The 14,681-nt window shown below is 39.6% G+C and overlaps 1 protein-coding gene across 2 annotated transcripts in view; it reads right to left on the reverse strand.

Annotated features, from left to right (window-relative positions):
• LOC126284458 (midasin) overlaps positions 1 to 14,681 on the reverse strand; it is a 481,989-nt gene that overhangs the window by 77,622 nt on the left and 389,686 nt on the right. For both annotated transcript variants that reach the window (XM_049983379.1, XM_049983380.1), the window contains 5 exons: positions 11,325 to 11,465; positions 9,549 to 10,525; positions 5,855 to 5,996; positions 2,522 to 2,713; positions 142 to 303 (listed from right to left, as the gene is read on the reverse strand). In XM_049983379.1, coding sequence (XP_049839336.1) covers positions 142 to 303; positions 2,522 to 2,713; positions 5,855 to 5,996; positions 9,549 to 10,525; positions 11,325 to 11,465 — 1,614 coding nt within the window. The remainder of the gene's footprint in view (positions 1 to 141; positions 304 to 2,521; positions 2,714 to 5,854; positions 5,997 to 9,548; positions 10,526 to 11,324; positions 11,466 to 14,681) is intronic.

A 14,681-nucleotide genomic window follows, 5' to 3' on the forward strand; every position in this document is an offset into this window, starting at 1 on the left:
CTTCTTAATACCAGAATCAAAATAGTGTGCCAAGCAACTGTTTTCAATCTTTCATGTGAAGAGAAGCAGTAATCTAAAAGATATAATAAAATCATAATTCCAATGTTCGATGAAATGATAGTTAAAACTAGAATTTTATACCTGTTTATCAAGTTTCTCTTCTGCACCTGTAGTGTCATCCATTTCAGCATCCAAATCTTCTTCACTATTACCTTCTGATTCATTCTCATCATCTCCACTTTTATCAATATCTTGTGCTTTCCCACCAAAATCCTCTGATGTTTCTATTCCTTTCGATTCCTCCTGTATAAAATATTTCAGTTATGAAACATTATTAGACTTTAAATTCTACACAAAACAAAAAGGAAATGGGGGGGGGGGGGGGAGGAAGGGAGGTGGGGGGTGATGAGAATAATTATTCAATAGCAAAACTAATACCAAGAATACTTACTTTTGGTCACAGTGCCAGATACATCATCTGCAAATGAGCAAAACATGGAGTAACTTCACTGACTATTAAAAAAACTGAGGATTTTAAGGTCACTCTATGGTTGGATGATATACAATCTTATGGCAGAAATTATCATATAAATTCTGAACAATGACTCAAGAAAATTTCTGCCACTCTTCCTGAACATGCACAACATTCTTTATGTGAAAGGTGTGCCATGTGCCATCCTATCATCCAAAATAAGGAGTAAGCATGGTAACCACTCTCTCTCTCTCTCTCTCTCTCTCTCTCTCTCTCTCTCTCTCTCTCCCTCTCTCTCTCTCTCCCCCCCCCCCCCCCCCCCTCCAGACCAATGTTGCTGAACAAATGTATCCGACATAGGACAAAGTGTCTTGCCGTATGGGAGTCTATATTATTGTGGCATCTTTACACACTGAACATGTATAAGATGTAACTGGAGGTTGCAGCTAATAGTACTTTGTAGCATGATACTTAGTCTATTTGAAAATATAGCATTCATGAACTTGCCCTTTTTATTATAGCTCTCAACAATTAATAATTCTGTAGCAGGTTAGCCCTCGTTAAAGAAGAATTCAGTACTGAGTAATGATGTTCCCCAGCATAAACAGAGATCTGGTTGAAAACCCACGTACTACTGACATTTTCTGAAAGTAATGATGAAATATTAAGAGAACATTGTATTGAAGGAAGGAAGATTAGGATTTATAACCTCATTGGCAGGGAGGCCATTAGAGACGGAGCAGAAGCTCGTATTTGAAAGAGGCTGGGGAAGGAAATCAGCTGCTTGTTTCCCAGAAACCCCCTCAGCATTTGACTTTAAGAGGCTGATTGATGGATGGAATTTATATGGAAATCAAGCAGGCAATAGGAACAAAATAGAACAATAGAAATGATTGGCATCTTTGTATTAAGAAATGTAGATAACTGACAATGTCCCACTGTGCTATATGAATGATTGGGACTATACTATATTCTAGACAAGTCTCTAAAGAATTGTAAAAACATAAAAATAATGACAATTTCTTCAGATATTTTGCAGTTCATATCAGCTACTTTCACCTGTATGTCAGAAGCACAACATTTATGTTCAGTTCATCATCATAAGCTCACTGAACAAAAAAAGCTAGTCAACCCAGTGCACATCCACAGACAAATACCTCAGCTTTTACAGGGGCACACCAACTGAGTCACGTGCTCAGCTGTGCACATACAGTATCTATGTGAGCATGTGGTGGTATGATCAGTGAAACATTTATGTTTCAAGCAGGTGTTGTGCGTTACTGAAGGTAAATGTAAGGACGTGACAGAATGGCACAAAGGGGAATTGTATATGGTCATGCCCTTGGCCATATGGTGTGTGAAGTTGCTGCATTGGTGCTTTGCAGCAGACTGTTCAACCTGTCGACAAGCAATGGTGTATCGCACATGGCCATTAAACATGTCATCAGAACTGTGGTCAGAAAAAAATCCTGACTGAGAGGGACCAGAGATGTGTTTCACGGCTTGTGAATCAGAATTGTTTCCAAACCTGACAGCAGTTTCTGCAGGCAGTGAATAAAGGTCCATCCACACCTGTTAGTGAGAAAACATTGTGATGGGAACTGCATGTGACAAACATTTGGAGTCAATCATCTTACAAGAGGCCATTGCGCACACAGACACATACAGACAACAACAACCAAGTTCATCGTGCCGGAAGAATATGTGAATGGTTTTCTGAACAGTCCCCCATCCAACGAAATCTTGATTGTCCAGAAAAATCACCTGACTTGGACCCCATAGAAAATCTGTGGGACATGCTAGAACAGTGGGAAAAATGCTGACATCAGCATCCCCGCTATGTGGACTCACTTCCTAACTGAATCCAAGCAGTTATAGAGTTCAGGGGTAAAATTACACAGTGTTAAAAGATGCTTGCCATAATTTCTCCAGGAGCGACTCATTTTTTTATCTTGTGAGCTCTTATGGTCCCAAGAACATGCAACAAATAAACTACTTACACTTCCTTTAAGCAGATTTAATCAATAGGATATGATATACACAACACACCTTGCACTCCTTTTCATCATCTGTTTCTGGCTCCTGCCCCTTAGGGCGGGCATCTTCCAATTGATCTTCACTCTCAATTCGCTCCGAAACATCTGTCTCACCTTCACCATCACCTAGCCCCATACCTCCTTTAGCAGGTCCCGAATCCTCGCCTTCATCATCTGGCATTAGATCAGGAGGTATGCCAAAGCCCTGGAGAAAAAGAAGAAATAAAATAATAATTTGGTCAATTTAATTACACATAATTAAATGTAGTTTGAAAATTACAGCCACCATGTCAAACCATCCCAAGGTGGCATGCCGCCTGGTGACACTGTAGGCACACGATGCAGTAACAAAAGTATGTAAGCGCAGCAGAGGTGAACGGGAATTACCCTAGCAATGATATGTGTTGCAAATGGGGAATTCCACTGAGATAAGCGACTTTGTCACAGGACAGGTTATTATTACGTAACGTCTGTGAATGAGTGTCTCGAAAATGGCGAAGTTGGTCAAATGTTCACATGCTTCTGTCGTGAGCATCTACAGAAAGTGGTGGAGGGACCGTTAAACTACCACTAGGCACTAAATGGTTGGATGTCCATCACTCTCCACAGAATGTAGGGTTCAAAGGCTTCTCTGTTCTGTAAAGCAGGACAGATGCTGATCTGTGTCATCCCTGAAAAAAAGAGCACAATGCTGGTGCATGCACAAGTGTTTCAGAGCACATCATTCATTGTACATCTTTGAACATGAAGCTCCGCAGCAGACTACTACTTGGTGTTCACATGTTGACCCAAAGGCATCAACAACTAAGGTTTCAGTGGGCACAGGACTATCAGGATTTGACTGTCGATCAATAGAAACATGTCAACTCTTTGGGTGAATCAAATGTTTGTTGTACTAGGTTGGTGGTCGTCTCTGCAAACGCCATCATCGGCAGCTCGAAATGTGTAGCACACGGTGCAGGCTGGTGGGAGCAGTATTATGCTATGGGAGACATTTTCCTATATTTGCATCAGACCTGTGGTAGTAATCAAAGACTTGATGCTGACAGCTGCATACCACCTGCAAGCCAAAACCATGCTACAGTGGTTTGAGGAGCATTATAGTGAACTCTTGTCATCTCAGCGACCAAATTCGTCTGATTTAAATCCTATGGAGCACGTCCAGGTCGCTATCAGGCGCAAGCACCACATATGCATATCAGTGGCCCATTATTTATGCAAATTACATGACCTGCGCATAGACATCTAATGCCACATACCTCCACAGACCTACCAACAAACTGTCGGTGATCTGTGATATGCATAGTAAGTCATGTACTTCATTTCAAAGATGGACAAACAAACTATTAAGCAGGTGGTCATAATGTGTTGGCACGTCAGGGTATAATCCAAAGAAATTTAAATAATTTTTTATTGGATAGGAATTTAGTTTGATTTGTATTTGGTAGTGGTCAAACCTGCTTTCATGACACCATTCCAGTCAATAGAAAATATAAATATATATGTTGCCACTTCTTCTTATTTCCATTAGTCATGCGATAAGTTGCACTGGAAGAAGTGTGATATCATACGGCCAATTTCTGTGACTGTAAGACAATGTATTTATGATACAAAGATAAGATTAGTTTAATTGTTTGAGATTACTCTGTCATCAAACCACTGAATGTATTTTGAGCAGTGTTAATCTGTAGACAACAGTTATACACGACATTCTAAGACATTTCTTCTATTTTCCAAGTCTTTATATAAAATAAGGTTATCAGAATGTGGAACTATAAAACTAGTATCTAAAATGTGGACAAAATTTTTTTTGTGCAATTAATATTTAAAATGCTTTTGGAGGGAGATTTTCCCTACATAGTTTCTTTTTCATCATTTGTATAACAATGTTACTATATAAGATGCCATCATCATCCTTCATGAGTGTCATTCTACTACCTCTGCTGCTGTTAACATGACTTTTCACTCAATGGGTTAAACTGTATGATTTGAATAAACCTTAAAAAAATAAAAAATAAAAAAAACAGTGGCCATCACATATTTTCCCATAGCAAAAAATACTGATATCTGAGTGAAAAAAAAATTATGAGGGGCCATCTGCACTCTTGCCTCAAACTATGTGTAGGTAACACCAGTTGTGAGCAATGACGGGAACTTAAGATAGAGCAGCAGCTCATTTTTATAGACAATGCTATAAAGACCACTCTATAACTACAACTGTGACTAGACAGACAGACACACACACACACACACACACACACACACACACACACACACACACACACAATCTGATTTTGTATTCACATTTGTAGGCTTAACAATCTGACAAGCAACCTCAGACATCAAACTGTCTATCACCAGAACCAAGATTCCGTATCTGAGGGGAATTCATTAATAACTATTTCAACATTTTAACAATAAAATGCAAAAGTGTCATGGTTATATCACTATCAGAAATATCACTGTGTGGCAAAATCAGACTGTAAAGGAAGGGCCATCGACACAATGCAAGTAAATCATATTTTCCAGTATAAAGATGTCCTCTACATACAGCCACTCACTGGCTGACCCATACTATCCAACCAATTTGTTACCTGCAAATCAACAAGGACACACATTGCCAACATCTCTATATCATGCCCAAGTGCTGTCACAGATGGCATTAACAAAATGAGCACAAAATCCACAGTATATTTTAATGCAATCTGTATGTAGTAGACGCAAAAGATCTTCCGACTGCTTAGGGGCAGATGTTTTGTCACACTGAAGTCCTAAAACCTGCGAGGCAATGAAGGCAAAACTCCTGTTCTGCACATATGAGCGTTCAATCCAATTCTGCACGATTGCTTACTATCTAAGGTGTCAGACAGCCCAGAACATCACAGACAGTAGATTAGTAAGCAATGCACCACCACCTTTTCAGAGATTATGGGAAGGACTCAAAACAGAGAGGGATTCCTTCATTTTCCTACCCCCTTTCCATCCTTTTCCAAGCTCTCCACTCAATCCCTTTTTCTCTCTCTGAAAAAGGAACCAGTTGTTCCAAACGTTAGCAGTGCGGTGTTCTTTTTTAAATTAAAACAAAGAAAGGCAACCTTTCATCAATAGCTGACTGAATGCATCACGCAGCAATCAACTACAAACGGGTGATTTAATTTCCTTGCCTTTTTATATCCTGCAATTCCTGTTTTTGTAATGTGTTCTTTTGTAAGTATTTCTGTCATACATACTGCGAATTACCACTTCTTATGTTAAATTATTAATTTAGTGTACTGGTTACAGCATAAAAGCTTCATATATGATTATGCAACTATTACACTGATGCAACAGAGAGAAATAAAATTACCTTTTGTGCAAGATGCTGGAACAAAGGCAACAGTTTATTGAGTAACTGGCACGATACATGAAATGCTTGAATTTGTTGAAATACAGTAAGTTCTGCAAGGAGTGCCAGCTGGTGCAGGAATGGCAGCAGCATCTGAATCAGCCTGTGGAGCATGGGGATAAAACACAGAATCACTAACACAATAAATACCCACAAACTGAAGATAAATAATTAATATGTGCCTAAGAATTATGCAATACTTCAGTCAACAAATGTCCTACATTTTTTATACTGCCTATTATTTTCTACAATTTGATTTTTTTCCGTAGATGCTCTTTTACTTAATCATTCTGCCCACAGATACAAAAGCTCATGTTCATTTTTACTCTCCTCCTCCTTATTGCAATACTGTCAAATGCTTTAACATAAATCTTCTGTTTCTGATACCTTTGCATGTAATATGGTGGGATAAATGTGGAGGAATTGGGCTGGGGATGATTTGGCTAAATGGAAGACTGTTGAAGGAGACAGTAAAATATTTTTGAATGTGGCCTACTGGATTACTTGATACTATGAAGATTATGATAGAGACACAACAGCACATGCACATGCCATTAGATTTTCATTGGGACTTATGTTTCCAAATTTTTCACTGCCACTTATCTATCCTCCTGCTACTTTTGTATACCAACACTGGAAATTCTCTCAGAAGCTACATGGAACAGTGTGCTGGGAAAATGGATCTTGCTGAAGGTCACCGATTACCATCCCATAAAAATGTATACCAACCGATTCGGAATGAAGGGCATGTACTTAATCTGGGTGAAATCAATGAAACAACACAGTATCAGTGTAATCTGTTCAAAACTGCTAAAAATGCAATGTAACGAATGTGCTACAACAGACAAAACTTTATGTTTTAATGGAATTCAAACCGAAGTCTCCTACTTACCACAAGATGACAACATCATCACGTTGTCTGAGCAAGCCTCCTGTCCCCATCCGAAGTGTCAGTATCACTGACATTTCCTGCTATTAATGCAGCAGTTTTGAACAGATTTCACTGACATCATTGCATGTTGTTGCATTTCATCAATTTAACTCCAGAGTTATCATCTATCTCTGCACTAGAGTCAGCCACAGTCCTTTACAAAATCACCCTCAGAGATACTACTACATCTAATACGGAAAACAAGATTTTTTATTTTAATGGGTAGCTGGATTATGAAGTAGGACACACTTTTGAAGGTTACTTTTAACTTTATTATTTGTTGTCACGTCTCAGTCACTCATACTAGAAGTAAAATTTAAGTGTCATTCAAAAACCTCATAAAAATGTGTACACAGAATTCATGGATGAAGAAAAAATTGTGAATGAACTTTCCTGGGTCAAATTAAGATTCATAGTATCAGGGACAAACAGCTACAACAATGTTAAGTACATGCAAAGGAGAATCCCAAATATTTGTCTGTTTCTGAGATATGATATTACCCCCTCCAATCCCTCCCTCTCCCCTCCCCACGCCCACATCCCACCCCATCCCCCAAAACAAATCACATCTATAACTGTGATGTAACTTAGTGAATAATCAGTGGCATCACACATTACTAATGCCAACATCCAACAAGAATGACTTGCTGCCTTCTCTTGATCAAGTAATTATTCAGCCTAGAACAGGATCAGAACAACACAAAGTGATTTGAGCACTTTCACATGCTTCATGCTAATATGCCATACCAAGCTTGTTTTAAAGGATAGTAGCACGAATATCACTTTACTGTGCACTTTTGCTCCTATTGCAACTTCCAGCAATTTGTTGCATAACATAAACAAATGGTGCAGAGAAATGAAACTCAAAATGGATCACAACAGTTATGTTGCCACCTGCCAGCACATTCCACAAATGACTGTTGTAATTGGCACTTAAAATAGCACAGAAACGACAATGGTGAGGTTAGATGGCACAGCTTTCCTGAAGATAACTAACTGTCAATCAAGTTTGTTGTTCTGATCCAGGTAGAGGCTTTTGTTTACAGAAACACTACCTTAAGCCACTCAGTTAAGCAACTGTTGTTGCATGTATGGCGTAAGATTTGAAAATTAACATGTAAAGAAGATTGTTTATTTCGATATTTTTCGTTTTCTAATCTCCTATGTACAAAAATTCAGCATCAGTATTTAATTTGGACACAACATACTGATTGCACAAAACTATATGATGATACAAGGGCATGCTGGAAAGTAATGCCTCCAAGTTTTTTATGTACAAATTTTTAAAGCTTTTTAAATAAAACACACTTACATTTTTATTTGTTACATCAACATATTTCTCTACACTGTCATGTTGGTGACAATCACATTTCTCCCAAAGAGAGAACAGTTTTTTTTTCGATACTGTCATTATAGAATGTTTGACTTTGTTGGCAGAGCCACAGTCTCATCCCTGCTTAAAACAATCAATCAAGGGCAGGATGCTCTATGTATGGAGGAACTCTTTGAATTTGTGCTTTTAGTTTTCTGAGGGTGTCACAGTACCGTACAGACTTTATGGTGGTGTCTTTGGGCACGAATTCCAAATGCACCACATCGCGAACACCCCAGAATACTGTGAGCATGACTTTCTCTACTGACGGCATTGTCTTGAACTTTTTTGGGTCCATGACCCTTCGTCACAGAACTCTTCTCGTGATCTCTTGTTTTCTGAGTCAAACTTGGAACCCAGCTTTCATCATCTGTCACAATGTTGTCAAGGAACCTGCCACTCGTAACACTAAAAATGCAAAAGAAATTGTTAACAGATGTTCAGCCTCCTCTGTTTCATGTCAGGAACAAGCATTCGTGCACTGACTTCTCTTTACATCAGTTCTACAATGATGGCCTGTACATGCTCTCATGATACTCCAAACTTAGCAGACAGCAGAGTTTTTGGCAAGTTCATCAACCCAATTCCGACAAGTCTCACCAGTTGTTCTGTGCAGTCATCTACTCTGAGTTCTGTCACACACACACACACACACACACACACACACACACAGACAGAGGTTTCTCCATTACAAGCACAAACAACCCAACCTCACATTACTGATGTCGAAACTACATTCACTGTACACAGCTTTCATTTCTCTGTGGACTTCAATTGGAGGTATATTTTCTGCAGTTCAGAACTCAATTACAGCACTCTCTGACATAGTTACATTACACACAGCCATCCTTACAGGCTACAATTTGGAGCCTTCTACCAGCAAAGTGTCATAACTTGCATCAGCAAAGTGGGAAAGTCGACCAAGCAATGTGCGTGACATGTAATGCCTCAACCAATATTGATAACAGAATAAAAAATTCTGAGGCATTAGTTTCCAGCATGGCCCCGTAATATGTTCTGTTTACTGACAAAAAGGTCTTACAAAACTGTTTTAGTAATAGAATCACACTGACAAGGATTCACAGTATACGTAATCCATTGTGCCACTCAGTTGCAAATGTGTAAGTGCGAAGGCACTTCACATAATTTTACATCTTCATGAAATAGTGCACGTGATAGAAAGGAATAATATCATTAGTACTTTTTTTCTGAAACAGTTTCAATTAGGGTACACTACATAATGTCTACTTTACGAAAATATCCGGGATTAACAATAGTAATATAGGTATATTTCATTACTCTAATTATTCTATCCAATCGTTAATAATGGTTCTTATTATTTAGATTCTTACCTTTTGTAATACACAGATGTTTCTGTTTCTTTTCCTACTTCTAATACACTAATTAACATGTTTTTAATATCTGAAACAGTGTCAAAGATAGCACTCAGATTCAAATAATTAATGTCATTTTTTAATCCACCAAGTATCTTTTCCCTAAAGTGATCCTTTTGAAGCTCATGATGGTTTTCATGTTCAAAAGCATCCACAGATGGAGTGGAACTTACGCCATTCACAGCATTCTTCACCATGTTGTTTTCCTTATCAATACTCTGTGTTTCTTCCATGTCAGTTCCCCCCTCCATCACATTGCAGACGTCATCGTTTCCTGCACCTACTAATATTTTGTCATTCCTTTTATATAGTTTCTGAACAACCAGCATTATTTTCACAAGGATTTCTTTCATTTTGGGCCTAAAAGTAGGGTCTCTAAGAAGATCAGGTGATAGATGAACTCTTGGAACTTGACTTAACACATCAAACATGAAATCATCCGTTTTTGATTCAGTTCCTAACACTTGTGAACCACTTTTGTATGATGGTGAATTCACTGTTGCAAATAAACTAGACTGGTGGAAACTTTCCAATTCCTGATGTACTTGTGTGGATAGCCACCTAAGGCATTCTGCCAATGGATTCTGTGAAAAGTTTGTATCGTCCTCTTCAAATTTTAACTGCAATTTCTTGAGCTTTTGCATAATTGTCTGTAAACCACTGTATGCTTCCACAACTGATTTCAGCTTTATAACAGGGATATCAAGAGGAGCTTTCAGCTTCCCAGTCATTAAAACAACGTCACAAATGAGAGCATCACTATCTCGCCATTCGGCATCACCATATGATGCCGACACCAAAGCAGGCGTGTGATTCTTAGTAGATAACCACACTTGGGGCACCTGAGGAGACGATGTAGAGGGGCAAGACTTGAGAGCGACGCGAAACTGCTCCATGCACATCTGCACAGTTGCCAGCAGATCCACCACACGAGACTGGAACAAATAAGTCATGCATTTAGCAGAGATCTAAGGGCTATAAAGCGTAAACTTTCACAACCAGATCTGTCATAATTAATAAAGAACGCTGGGCTATTATGTTGTGGTCAAATGGATTTCACATTGTAACCTGAGGTTTCGTTCACGCCTGTGGAGGACATTTTCAAAGCAGATCGTAGCTTCTTTGAGCATCCAAAATTCTATTTACATATTCTCTCACACAGTGGCATGATGCTTTGAATACATGTACGAGTTTTCCACCACGGGGCAATAGCAACAGCGGACGACGGCAACTGACAACAGCCAACTACACAAATGATGTCAGGCCACTGCAAGAGATAACACACAAACAGAATTTTGTTGCAGTCAGTAGTGAGCCAGGATGTGAATCGGACACTCAAAGAAGCTATGATTACCCCTTGAGAAAGTCTTCTCTGATAGGGACAAAATGTTGGGTTTTAATTTGAAATTCATTCGTCCGCAGTGTAATAGCCTGGTTTATTTTATTAATTGTGATTGAGGGCTGTCAGCACCTAACCGGCTGACAAATATACTTTGATAATGTAACAATGATTAAAAACCTTTTACAGAATGGTGCAAAACTAACGGAAAATCAAATGCGAGATTGCTCCAAGACAATATGGTCAACATTCACATCACAAAGCTCCAAGCAATGAACAGCAAAGTTACTTGCAACTTTACCATAAACTTTGCCCTAAAGTTAATAATACCATGGCAAAGCAATTTATTTTCTTCTGAAAGAGAACAGGGGCCCTATGATAATAAGACTACTTACCTTTGCTTGAACAATTTCTGATGGTTTAACCCCATCACAAGTGTCTTGGCAATGGGTTGAGAGTTCCATCACAATTCTCCGCAACCCATGCAGTTGTTTTACTGAACTGCTTATCATGGATTTTTGTTCTCTTGCCAATGCCTGTCACAAAATTATATATATTATATATACATAAAACAACGAAAATTAGTTAGAATGATTAGAGTATAATATAACCTAGAGCTATGTAGTTATTTTCTCTGATCCTGATATGTATGGTGCATGAACAGCATGAAACACACACACACACACACACACACACACACACACACACACACACACACACACACACACACACAGAGAGAGAGAGAGAGAGAGAGAGAGAGAGAGAGAGAGAGAGAATGAATGTTACTCCTTCATGCTGGAATCACAGCAGGATACATTTGGAAGAAATCTGGAATAGAACTTGCTTACTCTTTGAACTAACAAGCAGGCTACTTTTAAGTTCGTATTACAAGATATTTAATGATATGAATAATATAACACAAAATGTGGAACAGTACTCACTTTTAGAAAAAGCTATTTACTCTTTGGTTTTTGAACTGTATGGTATTTGTGAAAATGCTTGTATTGTTTAATATGTCCTCCATAATAAGATTTAACATAATGAATACAATGTTTACACAATGCTCAAAGTGTTTAGTCCAAACAAGCCTACTGTGTTTTAGCCACTGGGCATCACATGTATCTTATAGCTTCTGAGATGCTCGAAGATTCACGATGATGTTGTTATTTAAATGTTGTAAAGCAGAGAGATGCCATGTCTTTACATGTAGCACATGGTAAGATTTTAGTGAGCTGGATTTGATTATGATATGAAGCTTCCTGACAGATTAAAACTGTGTGCTGGACCGAGACTCTATCTCGGGACCTTTGCCTTTCGTGGGCACGTGCTCTACCATCTGAGCTACCCAAGCACGACTCGCGCCCCGTCCTCACAGCTTTACTTCCACCAGTACCTCGTCCCCTATAAAATTTGTACTGCACTGAATGAGAAATTGTTGATTTTCTTTCTTCATCAAGTTTTATGTTTGTTACTCCTTCACACTGAAGCAGCTGGACAGCTTTGTATGGACTTTGGAATGGAGTTAGCCTACTCAATTACCACAAAGGCTAGCTTTTATTCTGAAACAAATCACTGTTCACATGGGATGGTCAACACGACTACTGTTCCCATGGAATGGGCAACATGACTAAAAGGTCATCCACAAAGTTAACTATCAAATGAATGCATTAAGTTTATCATAGAGATTAGTTCTTTCCTTAAGCAAATGAATGAGTTGCAAGTGACATGTAGTCTGTCAGTTTCTCCCACTGTCTCAAAATCTGGTGTGTTTGTGTGTTTGTGTGTGTGTGTGTGTGTGTGTGATGCTAGAGAATCAAAGCCCTGAAAAACAACAGGATTCAGCTGTTCCAGATGAGGGTGATATGGGTGATGAGTGCGCACTACTTTGTATCTGATTCCTGGGGGTGGTGGAAGAATTTTTTTTTTTTTTTTTTTTTTTTTTTTTTTTGGGGGGGGGGGGGGGGGGTGAGGACATGGCATGGAAAATCTGTTTGTGGACTAAGTCTGGGATGCAGTGCCTGTTTTTGCTTGTATGTCTACCCTTCAAAGGAAACATAATTGTGTATCAGGAAACAGTTGGTAAATTGTATAAGGAATGAGGTAGTGGGTTTGGAATCTGAAGAACTTTGGGAGAAATAGCATACGATAGTGGCTAGGTCAGGGGCATGAAGGATGCTGGTGTATAGAAAGGTGGCTTCAAGAGTCAGTGATGAGCAGGGATAGAGAAGGTGAAGGGGTGGGGATAGGGGAAAGTGCATGTAAGGAACTGGTTAGTATCTTTGATGCAGGAGGCTATGTTTCTGGCAATTGGTTGGAGGTGTTTGACAATGAGGGCTAATATTCCTTCAATGGAAGCAAAATAGTCACTAAGGGGTGTCAAGGAAGGTTAGGTCTGTGTATTCTAGGGAGCACATAGACAGCAGGTGTGTGAGGTGTCGTTGAGGTGAGAAGGGAGTTGGGCTAGGATAATAGGTTCTGGGAAGGGCCTATGGATTTCAGTAGTATTTGGAGATTAGGTAGAGATCCTTGGATGGGATCACTGTGACAGATTTTGTAGGTGGAGAAGTTAAATGGTTTGCGCAGCCCTTCTGCCAAGTAGTCACTGTGACTCATCACGACATGGTGGAGCCTTTTTCTGCAGGGAAGATTATTAGGTCGGTTGTATATGGCTGTCCTTTCTTCTGATGAAAGGTCAGTGTTCTTAGGAAAAGAGCTAGGAAAGGAGAGGGAGGTCAAAACTTGAAGGTAAGGAATTACTGGAATGTGGCCTGGGGGGGAGGGGGGGTGGGTGGGTTTGGAGGTATTGGTGGCTTAGAAGTGTTTCCATTGTAGGGCTCTGGAGAAGAACAGATCTTAACAAGTCCGGTGTGGTTAAACACAACTTTGGTGTGGAACTAAAGGTGATGCTTTTGGACAGGACTGAAACTTTCTATGACTGAGTTTTTTTGGTGAACAGCTAAAAGTAATGTTTTGGGTTTGCTTAGGTTCTGGATTTTGTGAAGAGTTGGGAGAGAGTTTTGGAGGATGTGACAAATTGGAGAGGTTAGCTAGGCAGGGTCTATGTGCTATGAGGGGCTGACAAGGGGGTTTGCTTTGGGTAGGATAGGTATTGATCGACAGTTGTGCCTCGAGACGGGAGCAGGAGATCCACAGGTTGGATAATTTTTTCAGATGGTGTCTGGAAAACTCTTATTCGTGAAAGAATGCAAAGATTTCAGTTTTGGATATATGCTTCTGTGATGCCTGTGTCACGGAGAGGTGTATCCGCAGCACCAGATTTGTGAGATTGATGCCACCTCCCTATACATCAACATCTCTCATGCCCACAACCTTGCCACTATCAAACACTACCTTTCCCATTGTCCTTTAGTCTCCAAATCCGCTACCTCATTCCCTATACGGCTTACCAACTATACTCCAACACACAACTACTTCTCCTTTCAAGGGAAGGTACAGAAACATATCTGCGGCACAGCTATGATCACCTGCATGCCACCCTCCTATGATAACCTACTTAGATGCCTCCCAGAGGAGACCAAAACTCCCAATCCCTAGTCTGGTTCAGGTTTATTGATGATATCTTCAAGATCTCAGGCTGAGACAGCCCATCTCATTCCTTCACGACCTCAACTCCTTGCCTCCCATCCATTTCTAACGGTCTTCCTTAATCCATGATGCCACCTCCACAGACGTTGACCACCTCCTCTATGATGGCTCAATCAACACCTCTGTCCACACTGAACCCACCAACC

This window comes from Schistocerca gregaria, chromosome 8 (assembly GCF_023897955.1).
Source record: "Schistocerca gregaria isolate iqSchGreg1 chromosome 8, iqSchGreg1.2, whole genome shotgun sequence".
Lineage (NCBI taxonomy): Eukaryota > Metazoa > Arthropoda > Insecta > Orthoptera > Acrididae > Schistocerca > Schistocerca gregaria.